Below are 16,491 nucleotides of genomic sequence, written 5' to 3' on the forward strand. Positions count from 1 at the left end.
AAGAAAGAGTTTACAGTGGTGACTTCTAGGGAGAACTGTGGTATTGTGGCTACGGATCGGTTTACTTTTCTGTGTACCTTTACGAATTAAGACACACACACTCAACCTTTAAAAAAAATTACAGTCTAGGAGAATCCCTTCTTCCCATCGTCCAAGTACTGCTTCCTTTCTCTCAATACAATTCCCTGTCAAAACCGGCATTACTGTCGACAGACGCCCCTGGAAGGAACCAGCCCGCCCGCACTGCCAAGCACACAAAGCTGGTCAGGTGCTCAGAATTAGGTGGAAGAACGGAGTGAAGGGCTCTAACGCTGACCCAGCACGCCAATGCGACACTAAAAAACTCCAGTTAGCGACCTCCGGCGTAAGGCTGCTTTGCATTGGCGGCGCGGGGCTCTTCCTATTATTATTACGTAGTCCTGTTTCCGTGTGGGAGAGAGAACCCAAGGAAAGGTGCTTCGCCCCCGCAGGACGCTTCAGGACCTGCAACTTCTGCCACGCTGCACCCGATGCCTGCGTCCAGTCGACTGGCTGCTGCATCGAGGCCCAACTCGAATATTTGGGTGACAGATTCGCCACTTTGGGGGGTCAGAATTTAAAAGGAAAATTCGAATTTCCCTGTTTGGGAAGCCCTTTCAACAAGAAAATAGAAGCAGGAGAAACTTGGGGTCCTTGAATATTTTTTATCCTCTGGCTTTCACCTTGCGCGCCCGGGACTTTTGTCGAAAGCGACGACGCGGACGCTCAGGTCGCCGTGCCCGGCGCGTAGTCGCAGCGGCCCGTCGCTCCCGCCCCCGCCGGGAGTCCGACGTGGAAGTTGCTGGCGGACCGGACTTCCAAGGAAACCGCTTCCGAGCCGGAGCCGGAGGCCGAGGCTTGCAGAGGTGGCGGCGCCGAGGCTCGAATAGGAGTCGCTGCCGAGGCCGGGGCCTGTCTCTAACCACCAACAAGGGCGGACAGGCGGTTCATCATGGGTGAGGATCTGAGGAGGGCGCCCGGGCGCGCTCGAGGGGCTTCGGCCCAAGGGCCGGGGTCTGGAGGAGAGGGGTCGGCCTGGGAAGCTCGGAGTAGCCAGCTTTTCAGGGGCAGGTCGGTGAGGACTTAACGCACCTTGGCTGTTCGCCTGTGGGAGTGGACCCTGCCTCGAGCGTTCCCTCTGCCCTCGCTCCTGTCCCCTTTTATCCCAGAAGGGTCAGGGGGCGGGGGCGGCGCAGGTCCGCCCGGCGCTGCGGCCGGGAGAACCCGGCCCCGAGACCTTTCCCCTGACCATGAACTTTTCCCTGTCCCTCTCAGACCCAGCTTGATTTGGGGGTCAGAGTTGGTTGGGAAGCTTGACAACTTGTCAGTCGCAGGTGCGCTGAGGTTTCTTGCGTGAAAAATAAGATTTGACCCCACAGTAGAAGCGTGCTTCTCTTCCTGGTCGCTGGAACTGCGTCAGTGTAAAAAATCCAAAGGGAACTGTTGCTCATAATGTTTTTAGTCCGCTTCTTATTTGCCTGCTTGCTGTAGCTTTTCATGTAGATAATAGAGTAATGTGGAGAAGGAAATGGGGAGGGTAGTGGTCATAACTGGTCAGTGAGTGAAATTTTAATCTCGATTTTTTTGGAGTGCTGGTTGAGGGAACTACATTGTCAGCCCAAGTACCAACCGAAGCCTCCCTCCCCGCTGAAGCCCAAATGAAAGTGCAGATTTTTAAACTGGTTTACACCTCTCCAAATGGTGCACGTTTGATGACTGACTTTAATTCCTCTACGATTTTCTGGGGGGATTTACCTACCCTGGAATATCACAGGCGCTTTCCTGCTTTTTTTCCATAACTCCTTTCATTTTTTTTTTTTTTTAAGGTTTTCTTTTTAAGTACTTTCTACATCCAGGACGGGGCTGGAGCTTACAACCCCAAGATGGAGTAGCCTGTTGTACCTACTGAGCCAGCCAGGCGCCCCAGTTTTGTTTTTTTTTTAAGGTGTAAAAAGGTACTATGGATTTTGTCAAGTCACACCCCTTCTGCTACACTTTCTTTCCCAGGGTTCTCTGGCCCGTGGTGTCTTCATTTTTCCAGACTTGCAGCTCTTAATTGTGCCATTTCTTTGTCAAATAACCATGTATCGTGTGGCATCGCTTCTGTTGTCAACTTTTTTTTTATATTGTTAATGTAACTTTCAGTCTTCTCTAATGGCTTTTGGTGGAGAAGGCCCAAAGTGCTTTTTTCTGGAATCATTAAAGAAAAAATGTATTTTAAAAACTTCTTTATTTTGTTGTAAAAAGAATAATACTCTAAATCACCATTTATTTAAACACAATCCAAATCAATCAATACCTTAATCTGTTACCAGCAGGCCCTGCTGAGACAAAGGATAATTTTTTTAATTTTAATTTTTTCCAGGTTTCTTGAGGTATGAATGACAAAATTGCATATATTTAAGTATGACGTTTTGATATATATATAATATATATACACATTGTGAAATGACTACCGTAATCAAGCTAATTAATACATCCTTTTTTGTGTGTGGTGAGAACACTTCCAGATCTACTCTCTTAGCAAATTTCAACTTTACAATACATTGTTATTAATTGTAGTTACCATTCTGTTAATTAGGTCTCCAGAAATTACTACTATTGTAAGGAAAGTTTGTACCCTTGACATTTCTCCCATTTCCCCCACTCCCCCAGCATCTGATGACTACCATTCTACTCTCTTCACAAGTGCTTTTATATTACACAATACCTTGCATATAGGAAGTTTTCTGGAGATATTTCAAGATACACTGAATGTAGCTTTATTATTTTTTTAAATGAGTTTTCTGCCAAAAGTAGGTTTTGTTATTTTGGGCTTCTGTGCCTCAATTTATTTTGCTAATTCTATTGCTTACAGAGAAATCTCAGTGATTGAAGGTAGTTATCATGGTGCTACTGTACAATGATAATAATTGCTTTTCATATGTAAGGATCTCATTGTCCCAGTGTCATTCTTATTTGTCCTTTGGTGTTTAGGGGTTGTGAGGAGATCATGCTAAGGTATCCATATTCTCATGATTAGAAAGTGAGCTTCATGAGGAAGGTAGTCCTATTTCTCTTATGCTGCAATGTATCTTCTGTGCCTTCCTAATACAGTATCTAGGACATAGTGACGATCAGTAATTACTTGTTTGGTGTTGAATAATGTATATCATTGGGAGCAAACTTCATGAACCTATGAATCAAGGAAAATACTATAGTATTATTTAATTTGGCATAGCTTTAATTTTTTTTTTCTTGAGAGAGAGCCTGTGACAGTGGGGGAGGGGTCCTGGGAAAGGGAGAGAATCTTAAGGAGGCTCCAGACCCAGTGCGGAGGCCCACCTGGAGCTGGATCTCATGAACCTGAGAAGATCATGACCTGAGCCGAAATCAAGAGTCTGATGCTTAACCAACTGAGCCATCCAGGCACCCCTGGTATAGCTTAAAAAGGGCGAGATTAAATGTTCTGTGGACCTAGTTCAGAAAATGATAATACATTTTTTCTTTTATTATTTTTTTCAGGTGGCTTTTTCTCAAGTATTTTTTCCAGTCTGTTTGGAACCCGGGAAATGAGGATTTTAATTTTGGGATTAGATGGAGCAGGGAAAACTACAATTTTGTACAGATTACAGGTCGGAGAAGTCGTTACTACGATTCCTAGTAAGTGTTAGTATGATAAATGAATTGTAGGGGTTTTTGTTTTCCATCTAACATAACTTTATTTCTGAATAAGTAATTCATATAATAAGTTAATGTTAAGGTTTGTAAACTTCTAGTGTGGGCATAATATTGATAACATTTTTCATAAATTTAGAGGCATTTTGTAAACCCCTGTGCATGGCTGGGTTTTGCTGTTTAAAGTTAATTTTAAAAGTTGGATAGAGTTAAGGCACTTAATCTCATTGAGGGCTAGTATCTTTATTGATAAAATGAAGATAATAAATATACCCACTGACTTTGAGGGGGGAATGAGTGAAATATATAAAATACTTTGTAAACCTGTTTAAAGAATTATATAGATGTTAAGTGATACTATTGCATCTGAAGTGCTTTTTTTCCCCCCGTATGTTACTATTTATATATATATATATATGTATTTTAAACTTTATTTATTTTTGAGAGACAGAATGTGAGTAGGGGAGGAGCAGAGAGAGAGGGAGACACAGAATCTGAAGCAGGCTCCAGGCTCCAAGCTTTCAGCACAGAGCCTGATGCAGGGCCCGAACCCACGAACCATGAGATTGTGACCTGAGCTGAAGTCAGACGCTCAATCACGCTCAATAGACTGAGCCACCCAGGCGCCCCTATTTGTTATTATTTTAATAAGATTTGTTTCTCTTAAGGAATTCATTGCTTTTAAAGATCTGAGTTGAAGAGATTGACTGTTGAATTAATCTGGTACCTGAAAATATCAAGAAAAGAAACACCTCAACTTTAAATCAGTTGTTGATATCTTAGAGGAATATTCTCAAATAATCCTGTTTTACTACATGAGAAAACTATTATTTATACTTTTTTTTTATTTGTTGGCCTGAATTGACTTCGAGAAGATTAATATATTAAACTAAGTTTAAGAGTTTGTTGAAGAGTATTTTAAATTATGCCTCTAAAATCACTGTCATGCAAGGTATTTCTATATTTAGTAGTATTTAAATTTCCAGATTAAAAGAGAAAAAGGTCTAGCTTTTATGAAAGAAGAACCTTTTAAGCTCTGTGGCATCTGATTTATTTTTGCCACCATCAGTAAATTTCAGTTCCCTTGATTTTCGCTTCTCAAAATTGCCCATCTCTGCAGTGGTTAAGTCTTGGTGGCCCCTGCAGTGCACACAGCCCAGTGGATTGCATTTCAGGGAACACACTTTACAGCCCACCCTTGTCCTTTGCATATAAAAAGTGTTATCGAGGTAAATATGGTGATTACACTCCTACCTAATTCTAAGGGACACATCATGTACTTGCACTTGATCTTAGCCAAAAGGCTGAGAAGCGGTTCATATACTTGCTCTTTAATTTTCCACTCAGGTTTATTATAGTTACTTTTTAGTTGTGATAGGCATACTTATGTAAACTTATTAGCATCATTTACCAATGTAGACTTAAATTTAAAACAAAAATTGTCCAGTTATAGCTATGTCATTTTTTACTTTAAGATTATGAAATCTTATTTAAAAAAATTTTTTTTTTAATGTTTTTATTTATTTTTGAGACAGAGACAAAGCATGAGCAGGGGAGGGGCAGAGAGAGCATGAGACACAGAATCCAAAGCAGGCTCCAGGCTCTGAGCTGTCAGCACAGAGTCCGACGTGGGGCTTGAACTCATGGACTGTGAGATCATGACCTGAGCTGAAATCAGACACTTAACTGACCGAGCCACCCAGGTGCCCCAAGATTATGAAATCTTATTAATCCAAATTTTTCAGCATCTTCTCCACCTTTCCTTAGGTTCCTTTCAATGAAAATAGTAGTATCCTGCCTTAGCCATATGGTGCCACACCTCCACCTAAAAAGAATGGCAGGGAAAAGAGATGAGACACCTCCCATCTGAGCATCCAACCATGACCTTATACAAATGAGCTCTTGAGGAAGTCTGCAGAGAGTCTGTGAGATTGCTACCCTTAGAGAACCCAGTTTCTATAAAGTGGTATACAGCTTTTGCTGAATCCTTAACCACTGAAGCTTAAAGTGTTGGCTTTCTTGGTTTTGTTCCATTTATATTTGCTACCTATCAAAATTCCATTTTTTTTTTGTAATACATCTACATCTGTTCTTTCTAAGCATAACTTTCTGAACACTTTTGTATGCCAGGATTGTATTATATGGAGAGTTTAACATAGTAGACTTCCCACTGAGCTAAAAATTCTGTATTTGTAGAGGTAACAGGATTCTTATATAATCTGAAAGTGGTACTGATCTTGCTAATTGATTGTGTGTGTTTGTGTGTGTGTAGCACAACTGTTTTATATTAAATGGAATAATATTTCAACCAGTAATGTGATTCAGTGGTAATTCATTAATTGCTAAGATGCAGTTAGATTGGATACTTTGAAGGTAGAATGCATTAGTCTACATATACTACTGATTTTGATTTCTCTTCTAGCTATTGGATTTAATGTTGAGACAGTAACATACAAAAACCTTAAATTCCAAGTCTGGGATTTGGGAGGACAGACAAGTATCAGGTATGGTACAAAGACCAGATTACTTTCTAGTATTGAATGTTTATTGGCCCTTTAAGGGTGAAGAGCAGTAAACCCAAATATATCTTCTTTTGTAATTTAACAATTATTTATTTTTGAGAGATAGAGTGTGAGCAGGGGAGGGGCAGAGGGAAAGGGAGACACAGATTCTGAAGCAGGCTCTAGGCTCTGAGCTGTCAGCACAGAGCCAAATGCAGGTCTCGAACTCACGAACCGAACCATGAAATCATGACCTGAGCCAAAGTCGGACACTTAACTGACTGAGCCACCTAAATGCCCCTCTTTTGTAATTTAAAATAAGGAAGAATTTCCTGTTCTCTCAATTGAATTAAAATTTAAGGAAGCCAGTTTTCCAGATACCACCTAAATGAAAAAAATTTTCAGGAAAATCCCAAGACCTAATTACTTGGGGAGTTTTTAACTAAAAATCCTCATTTAGTCAGTCACTTTGTCTATAAGACAGACTGTTTTGGATTTTATAAAAATACCTTTCAGCCCACCATTTAGTGTTTAATGTGAACATAGATGCCTTCTGGAACGCAGGTCTCCTGCCTAGCATTCTGTGCTTGGCATGGCAACTGTGAATGTTTGGTGACTGTCAGTGGTTGCTCACTGTGGTGCCTGCCATCTTAAAACATGGGTAGTGCAGTCTCCCAAATATCCTGCTGCCTTTTTTACTCATTATATTTATTTTTTAAAAAGTTTATTTATTTTGAGAGAAGGGAGAGTGCAAGTGGGGGAGGGGCAGAGAGAGAGGGGGAGAGAGAATCCCAAGCAGGCTCCGTGCTGTCAGTGCAGAGCCCAATGTGGGGCTCAATTCTAGGAACCGTGAGATGATGATATGAACCAAAATCAAGAGTCAGACACCCAACCAACTGAGCCACCCAGGTGCCCCTAACTTGTTTTATTTTTTGAACCACTTTTGAGGCCCTCTCTAATTTTAGCCATTTCTACCTCATGCAGTCTTTAGTAATCAACTTAATGTCTGTTATATAAAATCATACTAAAAGTTTTTTTAAGAACCCATTTCTTAAGGAGTTCCTAGTTAAAGATTTATAAGATATAACAATAAGGTCTGGTATAACTTTATCTTAGTACATTTAGTGATTTAGGTTGATTATAAATGTCTTCTCTTAGCCTAAAGTCTGAAACTCCTCGATCCTGTGATTTAATGTTTATCATTCCACCCCCATCCCATCTGAAGGATGTGATACATATCCTTCAGAAACAGTGAATCATTATGGCATTAATTCTTTCATGGGTGGGGAAGATTGGCATATAAGCCCCCCACCTCCCATCATTGCCAAGTCCTAGCACATAAATTAACATAGCAGGTTATTTTTCTTTCAAATAATAATATATTCTCCCTTGCTGAATTTTCTTTAGGCCATACTGGAGATGTTACTATTCAAACACAGATGCAGTCATTTATGTGGTAGACAGTTGTGACCGAGACCGAATTGGCATTTCCAAATCAGAGTTAGTTGCCATGTTGGAGGTAAGAAAACTTTATTCAGATGTGGGGAAATCTTTTACATTTGCTTGCTGCTCTCATTATTACCACATGCAGGAATAATGAAAAGGAAAGCAGGAATTTTTTTCCCCTCATGCCTTTAGTATCATTTTCTTTTATGCAAATTATTTCCTATTCCAGAAATTCTATTGGAAAGAGGGATAGAGACCAAAAACAAAACAAAACAAAACAAAAGAGAAACAAAGAATCCAGCCTTGTAACTTTAAACTAGATTCCTTGATTTCTAGGAAGCTCAGAGCTGAACTCTTTCTAAACTGAAGGAACTATTCTAAGTTACTTTTATGAAGTGCTTTCTATAGAATGTTCTGTTTCTACTTTTATTTCTAGTTGTATAAATTAGCTTAGAGAAGCAGATAAGGGTATACATAGTAAGCATATTTGTTTTAGAATTTCTGGGTATTTGGCACAACTTTGATCCTTGTTTACCTCTTCCAGCTTTATTGTTCTTTACTCTTGCCTGTGTTTCCAGTGCTTCAGCCATACTGACCTTTCTGTTCTTTGGATACACTGAGCCAGCACACTGGACACTTGGTTGAGGGCTCTTTGCACTTGTTCATCTTTCTGCTTGTAGTGCTTTTCCTCCAAATCTGCATGGCTCCTTCTTGACATGTTTTATCTCATGTTTCTGTTCCAGAGAGGAAGCTCAGTTATTTTCTAAACTTATCCTACTTTATTTTTTGTACCACTTACTGTTTCTTTCTGTAATTTAATTTAATTTATTTTAAAATCTGTTTTTCTTTTTGAATTTTTTATTTTATAAATAGAGAGCATGAGTTGGGGAGAGGGGCAAAGGGGGAGAAAGAGAGACTCTTAAGCAGGCTCCACACACAGTGCAGAGTCCAACATGGGGCTTGATCCCATGACCCTGGAATCATGACCAGAGCTGAAACCAAGAGTGGGACACTTAACCGACTGAGCCACCCAGGTGCCCCTCTTTCCTTTATTTTAAAATATATTTGTTTACTTATATAAATCTCCCAACCTAAAATGTAAGTTCTTTGAGTTTACCCTAATATCCCTGATGTGTAGAACAGCGTAGAGCACTTACTAAAAACTCAATACATTGTATTCACTGAAGTTTATAGAATAAAAATTTATTGGCTAACTGAATTCAGAGGATGCATTAAATAATCAAAAGTTCAAAAAAATCTCCAATTGCTAAAGAAGCTTTTCATATGTACTAATGGTTAATTTAAGTAATAATGACATTGCCTTATGCTTGAGAAAATTAGATACCTAAGTTTCCTTTTCCTACCAAAACTATGATTCTGAAGTATCCAATCATTGAATGTTTAAGTTCTAGGCCATTTGATTACCTACATAGAAACTTTCTGAGAATGCTTTAGACTTCTGATTTCCTGATTACTGACTTAATGGCTGAGTTATAAAGTGAAGACCTAATAGTTTCAAACTTTTGCTTAATTTTTTTTACAACATAGCATCATATTTATCATAAGAGCTTCTTAGACCAAATTCAAGTATAAGGAATTTTAAGGGACCATTTAAGTGCTTTTAGTATAATGGATTTTTAAAAAAAGGTTTGTTTAGGTGTAAGTCACATGGTATAATTGATTTTTATCATATAAAGTACTGCATAAAGGAAATGGATTATTAACTTAAGTTTGTAATTCTTGTGCTGGTTTATTATTTGTGATATTAGAATTTGACTTGTATAATCATGAGAAAGAACTAAAAATTATATTCATTTTTAGGAAGTAACTTGTTTCAGTCAATATATATAATGTAAAGTACATATAGCATGTGAGTCGGGTCTATTATCTATTGCATTAAAACTTACAGGCATATAAATCAATTTAAGTTTTCCCATTTTTGTATGCAAAAATACATTCTAAATGGAGTAAGAATGAAATGTAAAGAATGGAAATTGTTAACTCCAAGAATATGTAAGTGAATATGTTTAAAATTTCTGGATAGGGAAGGTCCTTCTAAATCAAAGGATTGGAAGGAATTAGAAAAGATAGATTTAATTATATTAATACAAACAAAAACCTCGCAAATACAACTTAGGGTAAAGCAGGGAACCAGGACATAGTTTCATAACCAGTGACTAAGGATTTGTGTTCTTAATCATATCAAGACCTTTTGCAAATAAATAGAAAACTGAACAGAAGGAATGAATCTGCAGTGCACAAGAAAAAACTATATTCTAATAATATTTGCATTTCTTATACTCTGGTAATAAATAAGCATTTAATGACATGCTATGTTTGGAAAAATATACTATACATAGATACATATTTCTAATTCTTTCAGGGCTGCATTGAAGAGTGGTACTGTTATACACTGTTGGTGGAGTCTAAATTGTTAAAAACCTTTCTGGAAAGCAGTTTATTTTATTTAAAAAAAATTTTTTTTTTTAACGTTTATTTATTTTTGAGACAGAGAGAGACAGAGCATGAACAGGGGAGGGGCAGAGAGAGAGGGAGACACAGAATCTGAAATGGGCTCCAGGCTCTGAGCTGTCAGCACAGAGCCCGACGCGGGGCTCGAACTCACGGACCGTGAGATCATGACCTGAGCCGAAGTCGGACGCTTAACTGACCAAGCCACCCAGGTGCCCCGAAAGCAGTTTATTAATACATATAATAGGAGCCTAAAAAAATTCATACTCTGATTCTATTTTTAGAGAATTTGTTAAAAAGATTTCTGTGTAATGACTGCATCCCTTAGGTTTCTATAGTAGTCAAGGAAAAAGAATCTAGTAAGAATTTCTGGAGAACAGTTACATAGTATATGGTGCACGCATTCATAGTGCAGAGTATATTTAACCATTAAATTTTTTTGTTTAAAAATTTTAAAAAATATTTTCTTATGTTTGTTTTTAGAGCAAGTGCACACGTGCGTGTGTGAGAGAGGGGCAGAGAAAGAGGGAGACAGAGGATCCTAAGTGGCCTCTGCACTGACAGCAGAGAGCTTGATGTGGGGCCTGAACAAACGAGCCGCGAGATCATGACCTGAGCTGAAGTTGGACACTTAACTGAGCCACTCAGGCGCCCCATTAAATTTTTTTTTTTTTGAAAAAATTTTGGTTGTTTGGATAAATATCCATGATATAATGTTTATTATTTTTTAAAAATATTTTTTAATGTTCATTTATTATTGAGAGAGAGAGTGTGAGCAGGGGAGGAGCAGAGAGGGAAGGAGACAGATTTGGAAGCAGGCTCCAGGCTCTCAGCCGTCAGCACAGAGCCTGATGCAGGGCTTGAACTCACAAACTGTGAGATCGTGACCTGAGCCACAGTTGGACGCTTAACCAACTGAGCCACCCAGGTGCCCCAAATGTTTATTTTTTTAGAGCAGAGTATAGAACTGTGTGTATATATATTGATATTCAAATATGTAAATGTATTTACTAAATAAACTATAAGTATCTAAATTACAAAGCAATAGAAAATACCCACAGTGTTAACAGTGATCATGTTTGGAAGATAGGATTGTGGATGAAGCTTGTTTTCTTCATTCTTCTCTGTAATTTCAAATAATTTATAAAGAACATCATATATTCATAATTAGGAAATATACTTTTAAAATAATGTATTTGTTAGCATTTTCCCCCAAATTGAAGGGGGCAAATTGATGAGAAAAAATTAAGTAGCTTCTATTTTATTTAGGAAGAAGAGCTGAGAAAAGCCATTTTGGTGGTGTTTGCAAATAAGCAGGACATGGAGCAGGCCATGACTCCCTCAGAGATGGCAAATTCACTTGGGTTACCTGCATTGAAGGACCGAAAATGGCAAATATTCAAAACTTCAGCAACCAAAGGCACTGGCCTTGATGAGGCAATGGAATGGTTAAGTATCATGTTTCTAGAAGCCATTTGTGCATTTGTTTGTGTGTACAGGTGTGCATATGTGTGATTTCCCTTTAGTCTTAAGGACAAAATTCAGATTACTTAGCAGCATATCAAATTAAGTTCCTCAAGCCTTTTCTTCCACTGGTCTTCATATACATTGGCTTTTATTTCAGCCACACCCACCTGATTATAGTTAGATAAGCCACCACTCTGCCATTTTTTTTTTTTTTTTTTTTTTAGCTTTTTTCCTTCTTTACCTCATCCTCCAGTTCCTTATCCTTTAGTACTTAGATTAAGACTGTCTTCTTCTCAAGAACCTTTCCTTGCACCTCTCCGTGCCCAATGCCTACCGCACATGTAGGTATCCTTGTCACAGACCAGTAGTAATGTAGTAGTTATACTGTCTTATAATTGATTTGTGATCTCCTCATTAGATTTTCAGCTCCATGAGGACTGAGAATAGTTTTCACCTCTGAATTATCCACATCTGGCCTTGCTGCAGTAGTTACAGCCTGGAAAGTAGATATTTGGTCTTTTTTTTATTTCTTTTTATTCAGAGCATAGATAAAAGTAAAAGCTAAGAGAGGCCTTCATGAAATTGAGTCCATAACTTTATTCTTCTGATATAACTATCTTAGCTTTCATCATTTAAAGTGCTTTGGAATCCACTTCCAGTATAAAACCTACTATAAATGATCATGTTTTATACCTGAAAGTTTGAGGTTAATTTTATGAAACTGTTCATTTTCTTTTCACAGGTTAGTTGAAACATTAAAGAGCAGACAGTAATTCAGCCACTTCCATTCCTCTGAAATGAAAACTACATCACATATCCCTTTGGAAACAGTTAAGTGTGCTTTGTGCTACTAAATGTTAAAACTCTGTGATTGTTGGCATATACTGAACTGACTACAATATTTGTAATAAATATAAGTATTCGGTTGGAAGGGTAGCTTACCATGATTGAACCAACTGAATGTCTGTTTTGTGTAATGTAAAATCCTTCCTTTTTTGTGTTAAGTATATACTATTTGTATGGAATTCTTATTCAAATAGAGTCCTATTAAAGAATGTATTCTCATTGAGGAAAATACCCTCCTATTTTTGAATCAGTGGTTGCATCTTGTTTGTATAAACAATAATAAATATCTTAACTCATATATTTCCCTCTAAAATGAATTAAGTTTTTTCCAGAGATTAGATTCAATAGGCTAGGAACATAGTTTGAGTTAATATGTCTTCATTTGCTTAATGACTACTTTATTTAAGCTGTTTTGTTTAAAAGCTTTTGGTTATAGGCATGAAGCTGAAGTAATTATTTTGGCAGTTAAAACCTCACTCACCTCTGTAATTGTCATGTTATAGTACCATATAGTTGTTGGAAAATTTTTACATATAGGAACCCTGTCAGATAGGTAGCACCAGTTGTAATGTCTTCATTTTATGGATGTGGACCCAAGATTTTGATGAGTTGGCTTGCTCAGGATCACCTGCTAGTGAGGTGGGAACAGGACTCAAAAGTGAGATTTCAGGGTCAGAAGTTTGTCCCATAAACTGTACCATTAATTCCTGAAAATGTCAACACTGGCAACACAGACAACTGTAACTGCTTAAACAAAATTATACTAATTGAAGTAGACACAATACATTTAAAATAATTTCTGTAAATTTGTCTATACTAGTAGAGGTAGTAAAAACACTCCTACGTGGTTATATTTGATGGAATCCACAACATATTAAAGGAAATTGAAAAAAATCTATTTTAAGAAGCATTGTAAAAGATGTCTTGACTGTCTTTCATTTCTTTATCTATAATTGGACATGTAAATTTGGTGAAAAGTAAAAAATTAGTGGTTGTACAGGGAGAAATTAAGCATTCTTGGTTTTAAAAAAATTACTACTAGGCTATCAAAAAGTTATGTTCAAAGGAACTTTTCAGACTATCCAGTCTACTACAGGATTGGCTACAGTTGTGACAGAAGTAAACATAGTCCCTTGTATTTACTAAAACTAGGGGGAATTTTAAGTTGGACAACTAGCATTTAAAAAACCTGATGCCCCTTACTAGTGTTCTTGGGAACACCAGTGTCCATTACCTGTCTGTCCCTGCCACAGTCTTTCTAGGTGTTGGCCTCTAGCCTCTTTCCTTCATACTTACGGTTATTCAGATCAAATGAATGTGGCTTTTTCTTTTCACCTGTGAGACTTTCACTTTTTTTTTTTTTTACTTGTTCCCCAGTACCCACTCTTTTTTTTTTTTCAACGTTATTTATTTATTTTTGGGACAGAGAGAGACAGAGCACGAACGGGGGAGGGGCAGAGAGAGAGGGAGACACAGAATCAGAAACAGGCTCCAGGCTCCGAGCCATCAGCCCAGAGCCGGACGCGGGGCTCGAACTCACGGACCGCGAGATCGTGACCTGGCTGAAGTCGGACACCTAACCGACTGCGCCACCCAGGCGCCCCCCCAGTACCCACTCTTAATTTGGTCTCTGAAGTATTTTCTGGAGGTCTTTCAGGCCCAGGTGTTCTGAGTGCTACACCTAATATTAACTGAGCATGTAATTAACATTGTTTCATTGTTTCCAAATCACTCGGGACGTACAGACTGCCCTTTTCATATTTATATACTTAGAATCCAGTGTGGTGCGTGGCATATTACTGCACCTCAGATGTGTGCATGGTTTAAATAGTAGGCATATGTCAACTAGGGAAATAGTATCTCTCCCACCTATACTTGGGTTCCCTTCTGGTCAGTGGCACATGTGTGGTGCTGGGTTTATATCTAAGTGGCTAAGTACGCCCCCAGCCAGCAGTCTAGGAACACTGTGAGAATGTAAGTGTGGGGCAAGAGAGGCCCTGGCAGGCAGATGTTGCCCAGCACATTGCTCTTGCCATCTTGAATACTGAACACACATGAAGTAGTAGCAAAAGCAAGCACTTGGATGATCTGGATCTGTTTTATCACAAAGAATAGAATATCACAAAGAGCATACATGTACTTTAATGTGGTATAAATTATGAGGTCCTTGTGTAGCAGGAAACAACTGTACAGGTAAGTTACAGGAGTTTGAGTGCTATTTATAAAAATCTACTGAATATTGTTTTGGAGAAGCTTGAAAATGGGAAAAGCACCAAACTTAGAACACATGAATTCTAGGCACAAATGGTCATTCCTTCAGTTTTTTTCTTATAAGAGACTTGGACAGATCCTATCAAAGGTTTTAGTTCTAATATTCTATTTTATAACTCTGGTAGTTGTGCTATGTCAGGTGTTCACATTAAAAAAAAAATTGAGAGTGGTGGAATTTTGTTATTAGAATATGAGATACACTTTAACTTGTGGAAATGTAACCTCCTTGAAGGTAGGGACTGGATCTTTTTTTTTTTTTTTAATATTTCAATATTTATTTTTGAGAGAGAATGAGCAGGGGAGAGGTAGAGAGAGGGTGAGACAGAGTATCCAATGCTCTGCAGTGACAGCAGAGTCTGATACAAGGCTTGAACTCATGAACTGTGAAATCATGACCTGAGCTGAAATCAGGAGCCACCCAGGCACTCCAAGACACGTATCTTACTGTTAGTATCTCTTGCATGTAGTGTGGTGCACTTGGCACATAGTGGGCACTCAGTAATTGTTTACTAAATTGTGCTCAGTATCCTTGAGGATGTTTACTTTTCTTCTTCTTCTGAAATTTCCCTAAGTGTTAACTTTTGATTTTTTATTTTAAAAATTTTTATAAAAGCAGTACTTTTATATTTTAAATCACTTAGAATTAATTGAAATCAACCTTCTGTGATGCACCATGTTTATGCTCTTGGCACATTACAAACTCCTTGGAAGTGTGAGAACTCCTGTTTGAGACAAACTACATCAAAACATAGATGCTGAAGTTCAAGAATGTTGAACATTTGATTTCTATGCCTTATGCTACATTCTGACTCCATATTTAGAAATTATAAAGAACATAGGCTTTTAATCCTGGGTATGAATCCTGCAACCTGTATTACCCTTAGGTAAATTATTTAACCTGACTCTGTTTCTTCATCTGTAAAATAGGAACCAATTTTTAGGAAACTTTGAGCAACACTATGAAGACTAAAATGTTAACAAAGTGCCTGGCACATAGGATGGATCTTCTTCCTCCGTCTATTGAGCACTAAAGAATATAGCTTCCACATCAACTGTAGAGTGAGACCAAGATACCATTAATACCATATGGGTGAACAAGATAATGCCAGACTGTTTTCCAAAGTGGTTTATAAGAGTTCCCTTTGCTCCACCAAGCTTGCCAATATTTGATACTGTCAACTTTATCAATCTAAAGGGTTCAATGGAATTTCATTCTGAAGTTAATTTGCATTTCCTAATTATTAACTTGCATATTCCTAATAATTTCCTAATTATAAAAGACTGATTCAAAATATTTAACCAGACATAGCTGATATAGGAGGACCCTCTACCAGTCTAGGTATTAATCTTGTAATTTTTGGTGTGGGGAAATAGGGAAATAGGATCTAGGGACTTGGGTAGCCAGGGTAGCTTGAGTGTCTCAAGGCAGTGAAACATAAGTATATATATGTACATAAAGTACATAAGTACTTTAAGAACTGTACAGCCACATCAGCTAAGTATTAATGTTTACTTCTTTTCTGTGCAATGACTATTTCTCTCCTGACACTTTTTCTATTGGGTTATCTTTGTTGATTCATAGTTACTCATTATATCCTGGATTCTACCAAATTCATTATCAGTATATGCTACATACCATATCCCAGTTGTGTCTTACAAGCAGAAAATTCTTAATTTTCACGTAGAATTTATCACATGTTCACTACAGGCAGCACTTTTTTGTGATTTAACATTTGATATCTGACAGGGAAAAGTCCTCACTGTATTACCCTTTTTAAGAACATCATGGCTATTCTCGGCTTATCTTCTATAT

At 38.0% G+C, this 16,491-nt stretch overlaps 1 protein-coding gene across 1 annotated transcript; it reads left to right on the top strand.

Annotated features, from left to right (window-relative positions):
* The first annotated feature begins 861 nt into the window (after positions 1-861).
* On the top strand, positions 862-13,305 carry ARL1 (ARF like GTPase 1). The gene is made up of 6 exons (XM_040491098.1): positions 862-974; positions 3,523-3,660; positions 6,098-6,179; positions 7,584-7,695; positions 11,364-11,542; positions 12,304-13,305. The coding sequence occupies exons 1-6, from the start codon at positions 971-973 to the stop codon at positions 12,332-12,334; spliced, it is 546 nt and encodes a 181-aa protein (XP_040347032.1). The 5' UTR covers positions 862-970; the 3' UTR covers positions 12,335-13,305.
* The last annotated feature ends 3,186 nt before the right edge of the window (positions 13,306-16,491 follow it).

This window comes from Herpailurus yagouaroundi, unplaced genomic scaffold (assembly GCF_014898765.1).
Source record: "Herpailurus yagouaroundi ecotype Mexico unplaced genomic scaffold, PumYag 182, whole genome shotgun sequence".
Classification (NCBI taxonomy): Eukaryota; Metazoa; Chordata; class Mammalia; order Carnivora; family Felidae; genus Herpailurus; species Herpailurus yagouaroundi.